The following is a 23,668-nucleotide window of genomic DNA, read 5'->3' on the forward strand; positions in this document are numbered from 1 at the left end:
CCCCCTCGATGCTCTTCCGCAAGGCTAGACCCCAAAAGGCAGAAGCAAATAATAATATTAACTTTTTCCTTTCCATTTGTTAGGTTTTGTATTTTTCTTCTACTGCTATATGCATTTCTTTTCGATTCACTTATTTTTTTTTTCTATTTTATTTCTGTTCCCAACAAAATATTACAAATCAATTACAATCATTTACTTTATTTGACTGGTTTGCTATTATTACAAGTGTATACATACTGTTTAAAAAAAGGTTGTTCTCGTCCTAGGATTGCCCGACATGGCAAAAAGTAATGCATGTAATCTGGATTCCAAGTATTGTAGTTCATTCATTAATAACATATTAATGAAAACCTCGTTACTAGTTCCCAAAGAGAGAACCATCTATAAATTTGAATATGTTCAGAAACCGGTCTATTTAGAAATTAATTACATCAAGAAAGTTCTCTGCGGTAAGTCTAGGCCAACTCATGCTCACAACACTTGATTTCATATTTTCTATGAACTGCTATTGGTCAAACTGTTGGCGAAAGGGACATGAATACAAAACCCTTTTTTTTTAAACTGATCATGTTTTTTGATTGAATAATCATTTGCCCCTTCGTAATTATGCCGCAGCTATAATGCAAATAACACTCTACCGCGATACACAGCATCATATCAGTCAAAACGTTTGTAGCTGAGCCGCCCTGATAAGGCGCTAAAGCAATTCAAAAAAATTGATGTCTAATTGGGCGTTGCAATAAAGTTGCGATTGATTGTAAGTTGCAAAATTGGCATCTGATATTTGCAATCAATTGCAACTCAACTTTCTTGCAACGCTTCAATAGTGTCCTTAATTTCCTAGGATTTTTTCAGGATTAAAGCTTTAACAATTAAATTAAGTTTAATAACTAGATCTAGCTTTTACCACCCCCTCCCCCTCCCCCCCCCCCCCCCCCCCCCCCTCTCTCTCTCTCTTACTAATGGGGCGTTGCAAGAAAACTGAGTGGCGATCAATTGCAAATTTGCAATAAATCGTAAGACTTACGCTTGATTTGGGGGATTTGCAATTGATTGCACCTTTCTTGCAACGCCCCATAAGTATATTAAAGGAAACCTTACCCTAAAGAATACGTGTATTCTGAAAAATGGGATGTACTCCTGTTCTTTGATGTATAATATTCTTTATGAAAGTCTACAAAAGATAATAAAGTAAAGTTATTCTTAGCACGATTTGATGCCTTTTAGCATGACATGTGCGCAGCCATTTCCTTGAAAATGTGGCGTATGAGGTAAAGTTGTACATGTATCATGCACGAAGCTTTATTTAAAATGGAAAGACTTTTCAAATCAATAAGCAAACTTTTACTTTTCAATGAGCACAAATCATAGCTGGAAAGATAGAAATTATATTTGGTGAAAAATGTATAACAGGGGAACAATCGTAACTAATTTATTCAAAGTACTTAAACATAGCAGTTGACAAATCTCTTTAACCCCAGGAGAGCGCCAATTACTTATGCAATTTGCGTTATGGAAATTTTAGGACTAAAAGGATAAGGCCTATACAAAAGATGTTGTATTGCCCTTTAGGTGCCAAAACATGGGTCGGTCGGTCGGAAATCTTTTTTTTTTCTTTGACTACCTCTTTGGGCTGATATTTCTCAGTTTTGAATGCTTTAATAGAATTTTTTTTCTCTCTAAAATACGCTTTTAAAAAAAATTGCTAAAAAAGCCGACCGTAGATTTCAAAAAATTGGGTCGGTAACAAAGGGCAAAACAACAACTTTTTTGCATAGGCCTAATAGCAGGTGAATGTTCATTTTCATCACCACCGGACTCGAAGGACTCGAAACCCTGAACCACCATAAGGTCCGGTGACATAACCGCCGCTAGACAGGACACCTGTACGCTGACATCGTAATAAAACAAGAATCCTTTAAATATTTTGTGTGTGTCTCTTTAGGCGAGGCGTCAAAAATATCGATACCAGCAGGCTGCCGCCTCACGTATTGGCGCATCGAGGCTGCAATTACGCCCGAAGCCTGGCTGGGGCAATTATTTTTCACTTATTAGCCCAGCCGGCTTGCGCCAGGCTGGGATCTGAGGCTTGATTTCCATTCGAAAGGCGGCAGCCGGCGCATGCTTTTGTTCGGAGACCATTATGATGACATCATGAGTTAATTGAGGGTCCTACCGCCAGCGGTAGCCGGCTGAGCTAATTAAAAAAATGCAGCCAGGACGCACAAGTGCAGTTAGCTGCCGCTGGCTGGTATATTTATTTTTGACGCCTCGCCTTAAACATACGCGAAGAGAAATACCGACCATTGCTGTCATTGATGTATATTACTGTCAAATTTTCATTGCGGTTTTGTTTTTGGTCTATATATTACAAAGTATTGATGTATTTGTGTTGCATTTCATAATACCGATTCACTCGTGCAAATCATTGTATGAATACATGCGGTGAAGAGCGTGCTTGGGAAGATGGGTTGCGTGCTATTGGCTCGGGTGTGCGCTCGTGCGAGGGTCGTTGTGTGTTTACAGAGGATTTCTCATTCCCTTTCTGGCGGGAAGACAACAATAGGACAAGTACAAAACCTGTCATTCCTTTCAATTTGTTTCGTAAATATATTGCTTTTTGGGGGGTTTAACCAACTTTAGGTAGTTTCAATAACCTAGTGCATCATTTTGAAATGTGCTGATGTCACAATGACGTGCTCCAAACAAGAATTATTTAGGACAGCGACTTTCCAACCCTTTTCCTGTCGCGGCATCCTTTAGAGATATAAATGATTTCGCGTCACCCTAACCCCAAGTCATTATAGGAGTTTCATTAGGGACTTTTAGACTTACACGACGAAGAACGTGGACTGTACTTTTAAGGCAATGTGACGTCACTGCCAGTGCCTTAAAAGGACGTCACATTGCCTTTAAAGGTGAGTCTACGTTCTCCGTTGTGCAAATCTATAAGTCTCTATGTTTAATCACGCTGGTACACGTCAAGTGCCATGAACACACGAACGGACTCATATTGCCCCTAAACTTTGAGATTGAGCGGAGCGAGCCAAAACAAACAATGACATTTCATGTATAGTTAACTGCTATTTTGTAAACATAATACACTAGATAAGTAATGATGTTATGTATGCGAAAGACATTCTGGAACTTCGTTGACTTCTAATTTGGGTATTTAGCACTTTATTGCCTGAAATCACATCGTTTCTAAATGAAATTGCGAAGGAGCGAGAAAAAAAGGGACACTTAGTTGTCTTTAGAGTGTTATTTCTGTAATGGATTAAGAAAAAAGATCTTTAGTTCATTTCTCTTACGGTACACCTAAAGACGTCTTGTGGCACCCAAGAGGTGAAATAACGCTGATAATTTAAAGGCAATAAAACACGAGATTAATTGCCCTGAGTTAATCTTTAGAAGGTCTAAACTACATCCTCGCTCTCTATCTCCTCCGTCTGTTCTAGTGCCAACATGACTTCACATCTGACGTCTTTTCCAGCCTCGATATCGACGTTGCCGACGGACTCGATGACGCCGCGTTTCTCCGTGCTAGTCCCTTATTCCTCTTCGGAGCCTACGAGATGGTGGCGGTATGCCAGGCCGGTCGTGGCGGCACAGATCTCACTGAAAGTGTGGTGATGGCGTCACTCAAGATGGCGGCACCTGATTCGTCTAACTTGACCTTGACTGAGAATGACCTGGAAGTAATCTTGGAATCGATCCATGACAGCTATGCCGAGTCAACGAACGCGAAGGTGAGGGACATTTAATGTTGGCATAGGTTCTTATAATACAGATATTGACTGGTGGACTTTGTGATATAACGTTATTTGGGGTGTTTAAAGGTGGTGTGTGTCTGTTTAACTATATGTGCGTATACATGAGGAATAGAAGGACCGAATGTAATTTGTTTTGTGAGTGTGTTTTGTGTTTGGTATTGTTTTTAAAAAGTTAAATCTCTATATTCAGGGCTAGAACTATGCTTTACTTTCGTTCGTTCGTGTCTCCTTAGATCAAGATTAAAAGATTATTAACATGTTTTGAACAAAGCATTGTTTTATGTTGTTGTTACGTAAACATGTGTTTAAACGAGTATTTCAAATATTCTCCTTCTGTATACTGTATTGGGTGCAAAAGAAAATGTATACATTTAGTTTGACTTGTAATTTATTTAATTTCTGAATGATGTCATTTGTATCAACTTTGTTTTGGTTTGTAGTAATTCTATTTGGAGAATTAAAACATTTCGGATTAAAAAGGAAAAATAAGGCTAGGAGTGAAAGACGCTAATTAATTACGTCATCAAAAATCTATTTTCAGCTGAGATATGACCATCTGAATGAATATATGTCCAATGGGAGCTCAGTGTTGTATGCTCTGGCTTCTAACCATTAGGAGCCAGAGCATATAACACCGAGTTCCTATGGGGAGTATATTTATTCAGATGGTCATATCTCAGCCAATATTTAACATATCTAATTGGTTTTCGACATTTGGACATTATTTTTGATGTTCTTTCGGAAAATGAAGAAAAAATTGAGAAATTCTAAAAATAGATTTTTATGACTTCACAGCTTCGGTACTCTATGTCCCATAGAAATCATATTTGGATTACCTAATACGCCATTGCCATCTTTTTAGGTGACCCACAAAATATATTAAGATTGCGTTTGGTTGATATATCGAAAGTAGTTGCTATCTTGTTTTAAATATAACTTTAACGTAATAAATTCTTAAATAAGTAGGTGTTGAGATCGATCATGAGCATTCCATCCATGGACTATCAGATGATGATTAGAAAAATCAAATAAATGCGAACTCTCTCGTTTTATCGTAAATTTAATAGTGCTTTAGCGTTGAATCTGTCTTCGACGAAACCGTGAATGACCACGAAGCAGGGGCTGACGATGACGAGCTCCAGTATGCGGCGCAGGCCGTGGTCGCCGGTCTACTACAAGGGTACTGCATAGGAGAACCCATTCTGCCCTCGACCACGGACTTCACCGAGGCAATTTTCGACACGTTTGCGACGTTGGGCGTCATTACCGAGGGAGGTGAGCATAAGAGAATACGACGATCGTAGAGACTGCCTAGAAATCAACCCACTGGGATCTTCTAAACCCTATCATGTTTCCTATGTAAAAGCATTCTGGGACGATGTAATTGTTTTGTTCGTACATTTCCAAATTCGATGCTCGACTCTTGAATTTGCTTGTAATTATAAGGTCGATGTCTCGGACAAAGAACATTTTTAGAGGACAACAGATGTTCTCCATTAACTGACGCAACAGTGACAACTTGAGACAATTCAGATACGTTGTATTTAGGTTCAAATCTTTACTTTCAAATGACATACCCCTGGATAAAATCCGTGATAATGAAGTTTTCTATGATTAATATTTCATGTTTCTTGGGCATTTGCATCTAATTTAAAAAAAAAAAAAAAAAAAAAGGGGGGGGGGGGGGGTAGGTTAAATCAGTGAGGTAAATGTCTATTTGGGTGTTTGTGCAGTGGAGCAGCGAACTTCAAATGTAAAAGTAAGTAAAATCCATTGACGATCGAATTTGCAGAGAATAATTTTTACAGACTTTTGTGAAATTCCTCGGTTGTTATGATAAAACATTATGATAACCCCTCCCCCCCCCCCCGCCACCTGTCCCTGGCTCTCCCTCTATATAGTCTAACTCAAACTCTCTTTAAACTCTCTCTTTACAACGCAACGCAGAGTTCGCGCACATGCTGATACACCTCGGAATCGGTGGGGACGATGGCCACGACCATGAACACGCCCGTAGGAGGAGGGACGTCATAGCAACACGCTCGAAGGGGCGGAGCATAGAGAAGCGAGCTACGGTATTGGCTGATGATCACGACCACGCCAATCATAGCCATTCACACGTTGCGAACGTTACAACGGTAAGATGGATTGAAATTAATGTGTTATGCAAATTGCTCACGATGCGTCAATAATTTGACACAGGACTGCGTCAACGAACTGCGCGGTTTTTTGACGCACAACACAAGGGTGGAATGATAGTGAAGAGTGACATGTTCTACGTTATACAGTAAATGTTATTTCATATCAATCTTATGTAAGATATATTCCATGTTTTGATTCACTTATGGAAACATATATTTTAATTTAACACAAACAAACTTACACACTTGTCAACAGATGAATTACATGTACGATAATGCTCGTTGTACTCAAAGCGTATTTCGATAGCCAAACTGCTTACGCTAATTATGCCTATGACGTAATCAGTATATGCGCCATTCTATAGCAATATGTTTTCACTGTTCATTTCCCAATCATTCCTTGAACAATCTTACTCTCTCATGATTCATCAAAGACCATACCAAACACAAACACAGTCCTATGTGTTTAATAGCAAAACATATATTTAAATGTTTTATTGATCATTCATAAACAAATCGCTAACTGTGTATAGTCCGCTTAGGTACTTGAACAACATCGCTGCCTATTTGACAGAAGAAACTTTCAAACAGAAACTCAAAACCAAACTCTTCCCTTAAGTCACGTCCGTATTGCTGCTGTGAGTCAGAGAGGTGATGATTAGGTGATAATTAGGTATTTCTTCATTAGCTCGAGATTGCCAAATAGCCTGCTGTTTCTGATAAGCAAATAAGCCCGAAGTTTTACAAATCGCGTTTTCATCAGCTCGACGCTCGAGCTCGAGAAATTAGCTCGAGATATTTTGCTCAGCGTTCGCGCAGACCAATTTTTCATCACTCTGACATTTAACATTCTTAAAATCAGAGAAGGCAGGGAGTATATAAAGGCCTTTAAATGGGGTTTAGTTCGATTGTGAAACTCTGCCTGAGGATTAAGTTTGAAACTCCGAAACATGTCCCATTCATTTAAATGCTATCTATGCTTTTCGATGTATTTATTTTGAGAGCTTGTCACCCTTTTGGTAAAGGCAAATATGTCGATTGCAAGGGCTCTGTTTCTTAAAACTTGTCATGAACAACAAATGCTAAATTTCTATGACAAAGTTGATCTCAGCGGATCAAAAGCCACGATTGCAGTAGCTTGTGATTGTAACTTGTTATTGGTAACAAGTTATATGAAACAGGGCTCTGGTGCATAAACCAATTGCATCCATGGGACTAATTCGAGAGTGAAAAAGAAGGAATCGAGTTGTATGATCGTACATCATTTGTTGATCAGCTGGTGATCTTTTCTCAACAGTTGGACTGTCCGGTTCAAGGAGTCAATAGGTTACATTCCTTGTATCTCAGTGTAAAATGAACCAAGTCTATAAATGTTTTCATGATCTCGCACCCGGTTATTTGAAATAGGTATTTTTCTTTCCAATTAGGCCTATTCATTTTGTCGGCAAAAGGTGCCGGATTAATGGTTCGCTAGATAATACAATAAGATTACTTAACAATGCTGTAAAAAAGCCTTTAAAAGACATTGGATATATAGGGTGAAACAGTCTTAGTGTGAATGAAATAAATAGTTTCTCATGACATGCCTTTAAAATGTCACTGAATAATCCAATGTTATATCTGACATATTATGTACATAGCCTATCAACGACAAAACGTTGAGGTATAATCAAATCCTCAGATAGGTTGTGACTTTTGCAATCAATCCCCCTCCCTTCACATCACTATTTTCACCCTAATGATTATAGATTTTAAAAGTATGGTAAAGTTTAGTTATTCTTCATTTTTGTCTTTTTGTCTTTTGGTTTTGGTTTGGTTGTATTTTCATTTTTCATTTTTCATTCTTTGAGTCAACGAAAGTCTTTGAATTCGCCTTCATTATCAGCCAAAGTTCAATAAACTCTACGTACAAGTATGGCGAATAGACTACTATATACTCTAAATCCCATCGTACAACATAGGATCCGACTACGATCTGATTTTGGAAGACATTCCATTAGCATTTGACACGAACATTCAAACATATGAAAACTTAATGACCAAAGATCTCAACAGTCATTATGATGACGAAAAATTAAGATTTCAAGGGTTTTAAGCTGGATTTAAATACTTCGTTAGAAGAGGAATAGCTAAATTGGCTCAATATCTTAGTAGAATGCCCTGTATTCTTAATAATGTACCATGTATGGACATGTTGAAAACAGCTATGTCAAGCTGAAAGCATGTATTTTAATCACTGTATTTAAATAAATAGATCAGATTAATAAAGGATTTCCCCCTGTTACTTTATACCACTCTCTCTCTCTCTCTCTCTTGTCTATAGACATGCTTTTCGAGCGAAGAACTACTTGACATATACGGTTTTGACCATGAAGCTGGAATTACCGAAGAACAGTTCAACGAACTTTCTCCGTCACTGGTGCAACAAATCTTGAGTGGAGCATGCGAAATTACAACCACTGAGCCATCGGATATCTCCAAAGCAAAAAGTGAGTAAAAATATTGTGATTTAGTGTAAATATTTAGATAGATATCACCAGCCTTGTTTTTCATAATAAATGTAATTAACTTCTTTCACTTTCTTGTTTGTTATCACTAATGCCTCCGATTTTTGGGGTTCATAGACTCAGAGGTAGTAATAATATTTTGATTTTGTGTAACTGATTAGTGATTTTGTTGATATATCACCAGCTATTTTTTTCTTAATGAATGTAATAAACTTATTTCAGTTTCTTTCTTATTGTGACTCCCGCCTTCCGTTTTGGGGTGCGTCATTGAAAGATCCCTCTCTTTGCACTTTCGCTCAGGAATTGTTTCTCCAAACAAATGTCCAAAAACTCGACATGGACTTTGTTTCATAAAGCTTGTTATAATTATCAAGATAAAAAAACCGTTCATAAACTATTAAAATTGTGGCGTTTTAGTATAATTATATTTGGGTGAGAGCAAATTTGTATGAAGATAAAAACACGTTTTTATGAAATAGGGCACTGATCTCCTCTGTATGAAGACATACAAATTTAAGTTTATTTATGAATGAATAATTGCATTGTATTTATCTATTTACGGTGAAAACTCACGTAATTGATAATCAAAACTCAAAATCAGACTACTTGAATATATTTGATGGAATCCGTCGTTTGATAAATAGATAGAACTTATCATTGATGGTCACTTTGCCATCAATGGTAACTTCAATAAAATACTTGATTTTGATTGGCTGTTGGGCAATGTTACCGTGGAAGTTACCAATGATGGCAGATCGATATACCATTAATGATAATTTTATTCAGCAGGACCCTAATACATGTATTTGATAAAGTTGATCTGTTGTTTGATAAATAAATATTTTATTATTTTAATAATCGATTTTGTATGCTATTCTATTGTATCCTCTTAATCAGTGTGGGGATACGGCACTCTAGCAGTTTTCATCATCAGCCTGTTTGCGGTGCTCGGCGGGTTGTTCGTCCCGTGTATGTCAGAGGGTTTTTATGACAAGACCATACAAACAATGATAGCTTTAGCCGTGGCTACTCTGACTGGTGATGCTGTCTTACATCTTTTACCACAGGTAAGCAATGGGCAGTTTATCCCTAAAAGGGACTTCACCACTCTTTCTTGTTGTACTTCAGCCCTTTTCTATGTTTACTGGGAATGCTGTCTTACCACCATCTTTGAACCAGAGGAAAGCAATGAATATTGAAATCTCGAAAGGGGATTCTACCATTCTTTGTTTTCTTGAGACTATTTAATACTGACTGGTGATGCTATATTACACCTCTTACCATAGGTATTCGATGTTCATTGATATGTCGAGAAGGGAATCATACCATTCTTTTTTCTTTTTTGAGCCCTTTTGTATGCTGACTGGTAATGCTTTAAATTGAAGTGATTGTAAAAACACCAAGTTTTGTCATTATTTTAGCGTGTAAACAATTGATTTGTCCTGATATATGTTTCTTGAGATGTGACATATCAAAGCTAACATCTGAAAGTATTCATTAAAGGCCCTCATATAACCAGTCCATCTTTCGTTCTTGGAATACGAAAGGGGGGGGGGGGGTCAAATTTACATGGGGTAGGCATATGAATAATTTAGTTGTTAACTTATTGTAATTTGTCTCATTATATGCATTATATTATATTACCTCTATCGCGCAGTGGAAATCGAATTTCCTGATATGGTCAATACATCATGTTCTTATTCATACTTATAAACGTTTCTTTCTCAATCTCGTGCAGGCTGTGGGTCTCCACACCCACGACAGCAGCGATCACAGCGCTCATACGCCTACGAGCCCGGAGATGGCGTATATCTGGAAGTGTCTCGTTGTCGAGATGGCCATCTACGTCTTTTTCGTCTTCGAGCAGCTGACGAGTTTCACGAAGGTAGGCCACAATTTTAAATCATGTGAATTCCAGAAGGCGCGATAGATCAGTTGGTAGAGCAGTGTTCTCGTAATTCGGCGACCCCGGTTCGAAACCAAGGTGCTAGTGCCCTTCGGTAAGGCATTAATCCTCATTACCAGGTCTCTCGGTGAGTTCCTATATGGTTGCTTACTAACAATTTATGCTTTCTTAGCAGTCAGGTAAAATAACCACCACTACAATAATCAATTGAACAGTCTTTCAATAGCTATATTATTTATAATGAAAGCATAAGGGCGGTGGGATTTTGCTTCTCTATAGATCCACGGCTCGCTGTACCTTGAACAACAACAATGATTTTGCATCTTTTGAATTACTGGATGTCACACTCAATCTGACACCTTCATCTGCTGTAAGGTTGTACTGTATTTATCGACCACCCCCGTCTGCCAATAATAATCTCTCCAACGGCACATTCTTGGATGAATTTCCAACTCTCCTTGAAGGTGCTGTTATAGATGATCATTTTCCTCTATTATTGGGTGATTTCAACATACATGTTGATGATCCCAATGATAATTTTGCAAAATCTGTTATGACATGTGTTGATTCGTTAGGGTTCAAGCAACATGTTCGTGAACCAACCCATCGCGCAGGTCACACTCTAGATTTGATTTTCACAAGGAATTCGGATGATGTCTGCAACGTGAACTCGCTATCTTCCATGCCTTCCGACCATTGTGCACTTGTCACCACTGTCAATATCGCAAGGCCGAAGAATCCCAAGAAAGAGGTTTCCTTCAGGAAATATCGCAGCATTGACAAGGACTCTCTACGCAACTCTATTGACACAATGTTCCATTCACTTCCTGATCTATCTTGTCCTTCTGCTTCCGCGGAGCATTACAACTCATCTTTGCGGACGTTGATTGATGAGCACGCTCCAATCCAGGTCAAGACTGTATCAATCAGACCTGATGCGCCATGCTTTACCGATGATATCCAGGAAGCCAAGAGGCGAAGGCGTCGTGCGGAACGTCGTTCGATCAAGTCTGGACTTTTTGTTGATAGAGAGCTGTACCGCCGTGAATGCGAGTCATATTATGAGTGCATCTTCAATGCGAAGTCAGCGTATCTCAAAGATCTCATCAAGAATGCTGACACTAAAGAACTGTTTCGTCTTGTGAAGACACTCTCAACGCCCACTCAATCTTCACCTCTTCCAGATCATTCTTCTGATAGTGAACTCGCCAACAGATTTGCTACATTCTTCAGGGAAAAAGTCGCCAAAGTTGTATCCTCTTTCCCTAATGTAGTACCAGCACCAGCTTCAAGATCTTTTGCTCCAGGCCCTTGTCATGAACTCTCTGATTTCTGCCTTGTATCCCTCTCACAAGTCAGGAAGCTCATCACTTCACTTCCTTCTAAACACTGTAAGCTAGATCCGATTCCTACCTGGCTTCTAAAGGAAGTCCTCGATGAACTCCTTCCTCACATAACCAAACTGTTCAATCTCTCGTTATCATCCGGAATAGTTCCAGAGTCTTTTAAGACTTCTCTGCTTCTTCCCCTCCTAAAGAAGCCGAGTCTCGACACGAATGGACTTAAGAACTACAGGCCCATCGCAAACCTGCCATTCCTTGGGAAGGTTTTGGAACGTATTGTGTCACTACAGCTGAAAGCCCACATTGACAGTCTCGGTTTGTTTCCAATCCACCAATCTGCCTATCGGAATCATCATTCTACTGAGACTGCAACTGTCAAGGTCCTAAATGACCTACTTCTAGCTGTAGATAAGGGTAATGAAGCTGTCCTCATCTTGCTTGATTACACTGCCGCATTTGACACTATCAACCACGACCTGTTACTCCATCGCTTAGAGAACGACTTCTCCATCACCGGCACCGTACTTCAATGGATTCGCTCCTATCTCATGCACCGAACTCAGAAGGTGATCATCAATGACACCAACTCGGAATCATTTCCCCTCATCTGCGGCGTTCCTCAGGGTTCCGTGGTCGGCCCCTTCCTGTTTATTCTTTACACCAGCCCTCTCTCAAATGTTATTAACCTTCATCAGAATATTCAACACACTATGTATGCAGACGACACCAAGATTTATGTAACTCTTCACCCAAACAGCAGGACAGTAGCCGCGAACAAACTCACCAGTTGCCTCAATGAAATCAAAACCTGGTCTTTTCAAAACTGTCTCTGCCTTAATGATTCAAAATCTGAAATGATTCATATTACTTCTAAATTTCGGAACTCAGACCCCTTTCCTGATCTTGTTATGAGTGATGGCTCTCTCAGTTGTTGTGCTTCTGTGCGTGACCTTGGTTTAAATATTAAATATTGACAGCAATCTTACTTTCAAACAACACATTAGTAATATTTGTAAATCTGCTTCCTTTGGTATATATAAGATCAGTAGAATCAGGAGGCTACTTGACCGACCCACAACTTCAAAATTAGTCCATGCTTTTGTCTCGACCCATATCGATTACTGTAATTCTTCTCTTTCTGGCCTCCCTCAGTCACATCTAGTCCCACTTCAAAGGGTACAGAATAGCGCTGCTCGGCTTGTGACTCTCTCGCGTAAATCAGAGCACATAACTCCAATATTGAACTCACTACATTGGCTTAAAATTCACCACCGCATATCCTTCAAAATTCTTCTCCTGTGCTACAAAGCTATCAATGGCTTAGCCCCCTCTTACCTTTCCGATCTCATATCCTTACGTTCCCGTACGTCGTCACGAACACTTCGTTCATCTTCCACATTACTGTTAACACCTGGACCCCGCACTAACACCCGGTATGGTGACCGCGCCTTTTCAGTTATTGCCCCCGCTCTCTGGAACAAACTGCCCGCCTTTATTCACTGCGCCCCCTCTGTATCTCAATTCAAATCTCTACTCAAAACCTATCTTTTCAAATTGTAAATTGCAGTTGTGCGTCGGTCAATGGAGGTGCGCACCATATTTGTCTTTATTTAGTTGATTGCCACTGTTTTTCTTACCTTATCTAAGTTACTTTTGTATTTTTGCTTTTTCTTCTAATTTAATTGTACGGGTTATAGTCTTCTCTTAATCAGAACATTGTGCGCTTAGAAACATCAGTATTAAGCGCCTAATAAATGTTATGTATTATTATTATTATTATAACAAAAACAATAGTTATAACTTGCTTTTTCGCAGTGAAAGCAAATTAAAGATAAAAAACCTAATGTGTCTTCTTCTCCGAACAGATAACGAGTTTCATGAAAGTAGGCCGCCATTTTAAACTAAAATGATGCGTTCTGAACTGTCTTTCGATTGTTTTAAATTGCTTGGTCGGAATAAGCAGATACAAAAACAACAAAAAATCAGAGAAATACATATGTGCGTTCTTCGTCTAGGAGCAAATTAAGAGCTTCATAAAGGTAGTAATATTACTAATAAGATCGATAACGCAGCTACTATATTCTATTGTGATATTTTCATTATGTTTACCTGAACTTTTTGTGATATTTTGAATACGGTTTATGAACTATACAAGAAATGTCAGACTCACATACAAGAAGAAAATATTAATCAAACAGTTAACAAATATAGGCTTTCATGTTAAAAAACACGGACCCCTTCGTCCTCCTCTTCAACAAATCCGGAAAAGAAACTAGGAATCTATTTAATAACTAATAAATCTACATTTGACGAACATTTATAACGCGAATTTGTTGACCAAAAAAAGAAAGGAAAACAAAAATATTATAACGCATGACTGCTTTGTTCGATGGTATAATGAACGAAAACCGAAGACATTCAACCAGAAAATGAATATAAAACAAACTAATAACGAGTAAGAAACAGGCAACAAACAAATACAAACATAAAAAAGCAGAGAACACCATGAACATTGAATTCTAGATTTGTGACGAAAATTATATTACGTAACAGTTAATTTGCGACCATATCGCGGTAATGTGCTTTATAGAAGGTTGAAAATCGCTGAGGAAAACCGTTATCGACCTTTGGTAGTTCTACATACATTTTGACGAAAATTGATAATACTGCCTTTATTGGTTTTGATCAAATACAAGAATGGTTGTAAGCCCCATTTATCAAAGCAAAATAACAAACGCATGAGTAAGCAAATACATGCAAGCATGAAAACAATCTGACAGTCGATGTTTCTAACATCGAATTGTGTGCGAATGTATTTTCTTTGCGTTCAAACCCCCGTTGTGATCGTTTGTCATTATTTCCTTTTTATTACGAATTCCCAGTTAAACGTCTTTAATAACATCCCCCCGTCACCAACGTTACTATAATGATGTGTGTGAGAACAACGTGCATTTAATTACACGTTCTCAGTTTGTGTGTGTTTATATTTCCATAGTAGCGAAAGTTACGCTATGTAGCGCGCTGTTGTGCCTATGTAGGTTTTCTAATATGACACAACAGTGCACTGTCTCCAGTGCGCGTAATGAAGGTTAACACGTATGGCGGGTCTTATGCTAAGGCTTTTAGGTAAGGAGGGGGGGGGGCGTTGGCTTTACTCGGTAAATAAAATGGGAATAAACGAATCAAAATAATTAATTGAAGGGTGCCTCGTACCTTCTTCAAATCTCGTCATCCTCCCTTCCCCTTCTCTCTCTCCCTCTCTCTCCTCCCTCCTACCCACCCTCTATAAATCTCTCTCTCCCTCTCTCCCAATCTCTCTCCCTGTCCCTCTCCCTCTCTATTCTTTCGATACTAAAACATAATAATGTGATATTTCATCGTCATTGTCTATTATCAAATGATTACATTTTTTTCTTTAAATGATTTTATTCACTTTTGACAGTGTGGTCACTCCCATCACAGCCATACACAATCGGCGGATGTAGAGATGACAGCTAACGGGCAACGAGGGCGTGCTATGTCGGGACAAGGATCATTTGCTACTGGCAAAAATGGAGTATCTCACTCAGAATCGAAGATGGAACTAGTAAGCTTCACTTTACCTCTTCTCTTTGCTTCTTGAATATATATACATGTTTGCGAGTGCATTAGTGGATGTGCACTCCACGCAGGGTAAGTCACAGTAGGATAATGAACGAGACTTGCCGAGTTCATTGTTCGTCTCATTGTGACTTAACCAAGTGCAGTGCATATTACTAATGCACAAGCTAAAGACATGTACTATTTTTTTCATAATATGAGTATAAAGTCGAAAAGTTGATGGTTATTAAAGCCCATTGTCCTACTTGTAGCTATACTTGCTCCCTCTTTATAGAAAACTTCCCAAATCGGTGCCTGTTGTTCCCCCGTGATCCTCTTGTTCTTATGTTAGTTGAGAGCTGAGTTAATGAGAAAGCCACCTGTCAGTGACCTCGCTGTGGGGTCTAATCCCTTCTGGCCCAGTAGTATTGACGGTCTTTAAGATCGTTAGAAATTATTCTCAACTTGTCTCATTAACGGAGGACATCTATTATCCTCCAAAATAGACCGTCTTCCGAATACTTCTGCAGTCACACCGAAAAAATACCCTGACTCCAGTCCGATTCTCAACCAAACTGACTGTCTATTTGCCATTCATTCTAATGACATGTGTACATCGGTATGTTGTCGGTCCCGAGAAGGGCCATGTTTCACAGAACTTGTCATCAGTGACAAATGACAGTTTTTGTTATAAGCTACTGAAATCCTTGCTTCTGATTGGTTATCAGCAGATTTGTCACTCAAATTTTGTCCTTTGTCATTGAAAAAAGGCTTTGTAAAACGGTTCCTGGTTTGCCTGAATTACCTTATCACAATCATGCTTCGGTCATACCGCCAAATCGACGACAAACCGACCGATTTTTCGGGGGTGATTGTCCAGTGGGTAATTGTCCTGATACGGTATTTAGCAGCTCCACATAGTAACGGTGCGGTTTTTCGTAAGATACCAAAGTTTATCGTATCATTTTCTTCTCATTCATAGACAGCTAATGAGGCAAAGGCATTTGAAACTGAAACACCTCTCCCGACCGAAGATACTGATTGCTGTGTAAGGGGTAAGTTTTGAATTTCGTCACGCAAAGCCTGAAGCCACTAATGATGGTGGTGGTGGTGGTTGTAGTAGTAGTAGTAGTAGTAGTAGTAGTAGGAGTAGTAGTGGTAGTAGTAGTAGTAGTAGTAGTAGTACAGTATAATAATAATAATAATAATTATTATTATTATTAGTAGTAGTAGTAGTGTTTAGTAGTAGTAGTAGTAGTAGTATTAATAGTACAGTCTAGTAGTAGTAGTACTATCAGTAGTAGTAGTAGTAGTAGTCGTAGTCGTAGTAGTAGTAGTTGTAGTAGCAGACGTAGTAGTAGTAGTAGTAGTAGTAGTAGTACATATAGCTCCGTTTAGACTCATTTCACAACGCCCCCTATCGTCAGAGTCAGCAGCCATACATGTTAGCCTATGGAATTGTACCCCCCAAAAAATCGTTAAAAATTCATTTTTTGTTTAAACGAAAAGCACATCCACCCCGACTTACGTTATCACTAGCTCTTTCATTGGAACCCTCATGTCCCATTGACTTTTGGAAGTTCACCCACCGTAATTTGATCAAAATAGGTTGCAAGCTCGTCATTGCCTATAATACACATGTGAAACAAGTCGAACTTTGGACTCAGTTTGCCAAGCGATTTTAAGATTATAAGTCAAGCACACGAAGGATAAGAAGCATGAATTATCATAGATCACTTCTGCTTGATTCATTATGTCCATTTCATCCAACCCCCACCGTAATTTGTCCATTTAGTAAAAGCAAAAATTTTGCCGAGGTAAGCAAACACATAAATATTCATGAACGGTTAGGCAATACAGCCTTTTAGTACGTAACGTATAGTGAACAGGATTGGGCGATGATCCGTCCAGGAGGTAGAGTTCAGTGGTTTGTGCTGGCAATGTTCCTGCGAGCGAAAATGAGACAATCGGAGCAATAAGGTAGTAGTTGTAGTAGTAGTAGTAATAGTAGTAGAAGTAGTAGTTGTAGTAGTAGCAGCAGCAGCAGTAGTAGTAGTAGTAGTAGTAGTAGTTTATGAGAATCATGAAAGACTCTTTAATACTAAACAAAAACTCCCAGGTTATCATTTGATCATATTTTAGTTCGAATGTAAAATAAGTATTTATATTGCTCATCTCTCCATAATCTGGGCCAGAATTATATTCACACTATGAAGCCTAAGATGCTATTTTAGTACTGATATTATTTGTATTTCGACTGTTCAATGACACTATTAGGTATTTTAAGTATCCTTTTTTTAATAGATGGGTACATTTATTTTGTATCATTCATCTCTCCATACCTTTGGTTTCAATCGAATATTATTGAATTTCATTACTAATAGCCTACCATTATTTTTAGTCCTTGTCTATTTTTTTTTTAAATTTCTTTGACTGTTTATGATTCTGTTTTCTTCTTCTTCTTTCAAGGTTGCAATCCGGTAGCGATGATGATACTCCTGGGCGACTCGTTGCATAACTTCGGTGACGGTCTAGCGATAGGGGCAGCATTCTCCCTGAGCATCGCTGCCGGACTCTCAACTAGTATAGCTGTCCTCTGCCACGAGATCCCGCACGAACTAGGTAACGAACCTCGTCTACCACCGATGATAGTGATGATGGTGGTGATGATGGTGGTGATGGTTACGGTGATGATGAAGATTATAATGATGATAAATAGTGCTAAAAATGGTTTCGATGATGATGGTTGTGGTGACGATGAAAATGATTGTGATGTGGTTGATGTTAGGGATGACGATAATAATAAAGACCTACCAATAACTGATCCTAAATACCATGCAAGTAAAATAGCTTTCGAAATTGATGTCCAGTTACATTTTTGCGTACAGTGAATTTAAAGCCCCACTGTACTACTTGTAGCTACTTGCTCCCTCTATATAGAAAACAATGCCTAAGCGGTGCCCGATGGTCCCCCACGATCCTCTTTTTTCATATGTTGAGAGCTGATTTGATGAGAAGCCACCTGTCACCGACCACGCTGGGTGGTCTAATCCCTCCTGGCCAAACTAGACGGACGGGCTTTAAATTAATTGTTAGACGCTATTCTAATTTGTTCTCTCTAGGTGATCTGGCCGTACTCATGAAGCAGGGCATGCGACTCCGAACGGCACTCCTGTTGAATATGATTTGCGCTTGTTCGGCATTCATCGGCTTGTGGATCGGGATCCCGCTGGGACAGACCGAGACCGCTCGGGAATGGATCTTCGCTGCTGTTGCTGGCATGTTCTTCTACGTTGGACTCGTTGACATGGTAAGCGGCAGCTGCACGATCTTCCCCGAAGTTTTCCGATAAACTTACCGAATCGTTCCGAAGATATGTTTTTAATTTCCGCAAATGTACCCGAGACTTTCTATAAACGATTTTATCCGAATTCGGATCTTCACGAATCTAGGCCAAGCTAGATACCTTAACAATATGTATATGAAATGTGTATGCCTTGTGGTAATCAATTTAGATAGCAATAGAGATAACAACTCAGGATCTAAAAAAAACCTATAATTTATGTTTTCATTTATTTCCTTTCTAATTAATAACGTCAGAAATTGTTCTCTCTTTACCCTGCAAAGTAGACATATAAGTATCATTTGATCAGAAATGTTTAGAAACATGAAGGGAATCTCATGTTAATGTATATCCTTTACATTCCATACTTCTAAATTTACAGAGGCCACTGTTTCGTAAAAAATTATCCCTGGTTCTAATGGGCCCAGTGATACGATTTTTAGATATTTTTGGGCAATTAGTTTTAATAGCTACGTACATAATGTTTGGCCTTCTACGTGTACATAATCAACATCTGTTTTGCAAAATGAACATATAGCATAACAAAATTATAATTAAGTTCCCTAGCGTGAAGGCTCCTGTTGCCTCTTCAAAAAGGCTTTCATAATTTAAACGGAAGTATAATCCTCGCTAATGTTATTATGAAAGGAAGTACAGTTCCAATCTGTTATAACGAGGTCCTTGAGACCATGGAAATTACCTAAATTGTTATATCAGGTTAAAAACAAATATATATATATATATAGAGAGAGAGAGAGAGAGATGGGACCAGCATTAATCACCTTGTTATAACAGATACCTTGTTTCATCAGAGCGCCTTATATCGAGGTTCCACTGTATAAAAGAAGGTAATCATTTTCCTTATCCTTTTCAGCTTCCGATGTTACACCAATACGACGGGAAAAGCAACAAGGTCACCGTGGCTATTCTGCAGAATATTGGATTCTTGGCGGGAATTGGGATTATTCTGTTAATAGCGCTGTATGAGGACGCTATTACAGTATCTATATAGGGAAATGTGAGGGTGAAGAGATACAAATGGGACATATAACATAATGCAGAGGCGGCCCTCCCGGGGGGCAGGGGGGCACAGTGCCCCCCCCCCCCACTTTTTCAAGCACCCGTAAAGTGCCCCTTTTTACATAGAAATAGTGCCCCTTTTACTTTGACAAGTGCCCCTATTAAAGTGCCCTTCCCTTTTTTTAACTCTGAGAATGGCTCCTTTTACTTGGGCACGTACCTCTTTTCATTCGAGAAGTTCTTATTTTCCTTTGCAAGAAGTGTCCATTTTCCATCTTCATAAGTGCCCGTTTTAATCTCTAGTAAGTGCCGCTCGTTAGGTACGAGAAGTGCCTCTTTTCACTATTAATAAGTGCCCCCTTCACCTCTGATAATTATTGTCCTATTTAATTCTGAGAGGTGCCTCTTTTTACTTTGACAAGTGCCCCTTTCCCTTTGTAAGGAGTGCCCCTACCCTTTTATTAACTAACCCCATTTTAACTCGGATAAGCGCACCTTATATTTCCACATGTGCCCTTTTTCCTTTCTAATAAGTACCCCTTTTTCTAATGATAAGTGACCCATTAAAAAGAGCCCCTTCCCTTCTCATAAGTGCTCCTTCTCTGGTAAATGACCTTTTGCAGGTACGAGAAATTACTCCTTTTCACTTCAGATAAGTGCCACGTTCACCTCCGATAAATCCCCTATTAAAATCTGATCGGTGCCCAACTTCTTTCAACTAATGCACATGTTCCTTCATTATAAGTGCCCCTTTTTATATCTGGTCATTGCCCCTTTTCAGGTGCGATAAGTGCCCCTTCTCACCTCTGATAATTTCCCTTTTAACAATGATACGTGCCCTTTTCCTTTCTAATAAGGGACCTATATTCCCTTTTCATAAATGCCCCTTTTCACCTCTTATAATTGCCCCTATCAAAATTTGATGGGCCCCCTTTTCAACGACAAATACCCATTTCCTATTCTCTTTACTGACTTTTTTCATCCCTGGTGAGTGCCTTTTTTTGAGGGTGTAAGAAGTTCCCCATTTTCACTAATTACTCTTAGTACTTTGGCACATGCTCCTTTTCATTCCTGATAAGTGTCCCCTTTTCCTCTCATCATTAAACGCGCCTTAGCTAATTTCAAGCGACTAAGAGCAATTTCCCCCAAAGATCGCTCGCTACGCTCGCACGCATCTATAGATGATATACTTATCAAAGATCATTTCAGCCTTCCGTCATGAGAATGTGCTTATAACCCCATTAGGATTGGGTTTTTTCCTCTTTAAAGTAGCTTGGCGAAGAAATTTCACATAATCATTAAAAATGGGCAAATTATACATGTCCGGATAGCGTAGACCAATATGAAGACACACATTCTGCTCTAAAGTCTTGTAAATATAAATGAAACGCGGTAAAAAGCTTTTTCCAAGAACCTTAATTCTCAGAACTACAATTCCTGGCTTTAACATTTTGTTTGCGCAGTAGGCCGATTATGACGTCCCTGCATGGTTGGGCACGATCGCAATTCTCGGCCTCAAGCTCGCCTCTCGCACAGCTCGCGTGCGGTATTTTGCATAGCTATACATTATCCAGACTTTGCATGCTTTATATCCTGACCAGAAAGTGGAATAACAATCTCTAGAAATCATGTAATTAAATGTAATATTAAGCAAATTTATGTAATATAATAGTATACGAGGGGTGAATCGTGTAATTTGATTTGTCCAAATACCCTACCGTCCTGTGTAATTTGCTGGGATGTTTTGTATTTGTTCGGTCATCATGCCTTGGCGTGATAGTGATTGTTGTTGATTATACGGAGACCATGATGAGTGAATCGCGGGCGTCCTTGTGTATTATTTTGTATGATGTCCTGCAGGCTGCAGTTCTATTTATGAATGGTGCATATTTGTAATTGATTTTCGCCAAATATAATCTCACATCTAATCATCTTTGTTTTATTATCCGTGAAATTTGCCAAAAAGCCCCACACATCCCGAAAAATTTGAAAATGTCTCGCCCAGTCATGACAGATCGATCGCCAGTTAAGCGGGGCCGGGGGAGCTGAGCGGCAGCTGGCAACTCGGCCAGCTCGCGCTGATATGCTATCACTTGACCTGTACCAGCATCGACGCCGTCTTCTCCGAATTGTTCTCTTTCTTCCATCTCTCCTACATCCCCATCACCATCATCATCATCATCACTATCACTACCAGTACCATTATTGTGGAGCTGTGCCCATCAACTTCGAATTCTAATTCGAGTAAAACCTCTTCTTCGAGGTCGGACATTTTGATCAGATATTTAGCGTTCGAGTGGCGTTTGTAAACGTATAATGCATGCAGGCGAGAGTTGTGTGAGAGCTTGAGGATCGCACTCTCGCTCATGTGCCCAACATACGTCACAAATCGTACATCACAATAGCGGGCCGATCAAGGGCGGAATAATCGGGTAGTAATTTCACCACTTTTAAAAGCAGATAAGTCAAAGCTGTAACAATTTTTGAAACCTAAATATGAACCATTCGAAAGATTGTAACATTAACTTTGCAATGATGCCAACATTATTAAGGTTAAAAGCCTTTTGAAACCTTCGCTCAGCTTGTTTAAAAGATCTAATTTTTCGCACCGCAACCTCACTCATCATAACATTTTTCCTCGCTCGCTTCGCTCGCTCGCAAACATGGTTTTAGACAATCAAAACCAACTGAAAATCATGATGCTTAAGCAATATCTTGTATGGTGTAAAAGTGAAACAAAATGAACCATCCCTGATAATTGTAATCACAATGTAGGGGTATATACCAATGTCTAAAAAATTGTATATTTTCACTGTGAGATTTCCCTTTGTAGGTGCCCTTTTTTCCAGAAAGTGCCCTTTTTTCTTGGTGCCCCCTCCCACTTTGGAAATCGCTCGGCTGCCCCTGACATAATGTGCGTGTGTGTGTGGGAGAGAGACAGAGAGAGACAGAGGGGAGGAGGGGGAGGGGCAGCAACACTACCCAACGAGACAACAATCTTCTTATTACCATATTCCAGTGTTATGAACTCTTTGTAAACAGAAAACCTAAAGGATGTCGACATCGTGAGAGCCAGAATCTCGTCATCTGATCATCTGTTCGATGAGATCCGGGATCTTGCCCTCTTATATCTGAGTGGCACTTTTAAGCCTTCACAGTCTTGCACATCTTTTAAAACATTTTTTTGTCGAACATTGAATTAAGTCATGTGACATTTTGTCTTTGCATGTCAGCCCCCAAATCGCTATTTGTTGTTGTTTGTGTAATTATTCAAAATGGTGTAAAGAATATATGAAGTGAAAACGAATGTTTCAATATGAAGAATATACAATTTATGGGTAAAAATGTGAATTGTACGACCTCGTTTGCATAAATTACCATAAATATGCAAATTAGTGAATTTTCCAAAAATTGAAATTACCAGTTTGTATTCTATTTTTGGCGGCGATCGGCCTTTTCATGGCCGAGGTCTAAGGAGGGTGGGGGGGGGGGGGGGCATTGCTAGAGGTTGCATGATATAATCAATATATATTATAATTGCATCGAGAACGAAGCGGATATCTTACTGAACACATAAATGCTGCAAATTCTATTCACATATGAAATTATATGGACGCTCTTGTGATATGCAATAAATTGTTCATTTCATAATATTAGTATCAATTATAGCCTCTTTTTACTTCACGACGAAGAAAGTCGAACGATAAATTTAGAGAACATGAGAGAAAGGTAGAATAAATGCAACAAGAATGGTAGGTCTGAGAAAAGAGTAGTCCAGAATCTGGCCAGTTCTTTATATTCCCTGCCTACACAATCATTTGATTCAAACCGCCGAAGATGGCGTTATCAACGAACCCATAATTATGCTCTAACCAGCCCAGCCTGAGAATTTTTGTTTCGCCGGGCGTCCTAATTTAATATCTTCGGCTGCTAAGGGGAAGTAGCGTTTGTGTGGTGGGGATCAACATTAAATCCCGGCCCCCCCCCCCCCCCCCCCCCCCCCCCCCCCCCCACTCAGAGGTCGGAATGACCGCATGCGTGTTGCCAAAATGTCCG

General features: G+C 39.2%; 1 protein-coding gene across 1 annotated transcript in view; it reads left to right on the top strand.

Annotated features, from left to right (window-relative positions):
* Positions 1–20,222, top strand: part of LOC588639 (zinc transporter ZIP8) — a 37,651-nt gene extending 17,429 nt beyond the window's left edge. Inside the window, exons 2-12 of the mRNA XM_030992774.1 lie at positions 3,459–3,749; positions 4,841–5,048; positions 5,721–5,911; positions 8,238–8,403; positions 9,319–9,488; positions 10,160–10,306; positions 15,113–15,256; positions 16,232–16,304; positions 17,719–17,871; positions 18,372–18,559; positions 19,467–20,222. Coding sequence (XP_030848634.1) covers positions 3,459–3,749; positions 4,841–5,048; positions 5,721–5,911; positions 8,238–8,403; positions 9,319–9,488; positions 10,160–10,306; positions 15,113–15,256; positions 16,232–16,304; positions 17,719–17,871; positions 18,372–18,559; positions 19,467–19,604 — 1,869 coding nt within the window. The 3' untranslated portion in view covers positions 19,605–20,222. The remainder of the gene's footprint in view (positions 1–3,458; positions 3,750–4,840; positions 5,049–5,720; positions 5,912–8,237; positions 8,404–9,318; positions 9,489–10,159; positions 10,307–15,112; positions 15,257–16,231; positions 16,305–17,718; positions 17,872–18,371; positions 18,560–19,466) is intronic.
* Positions 20,223–23,668: the final 3,446 nt, after the last annotated feature.

This window comes from Strongylocentrotus purpuratus, unplaced genomic scaffold (genome assembly GCF_000002235.5).
Source record: "Strongylocentrotus purpuratus isolate Spur 01 unplaced genomic scaffold, Spur_5.0 spur5_scaffold_20, whole genome shotgun sequence".
Lineage (NCBI taxonomy): Eukaryota > Metazoa > Echinodermata > Echinoidea > Camarodonta > Strongylocentrotidae > Strongylocentrotus > Strongylocentrotus purpuratus.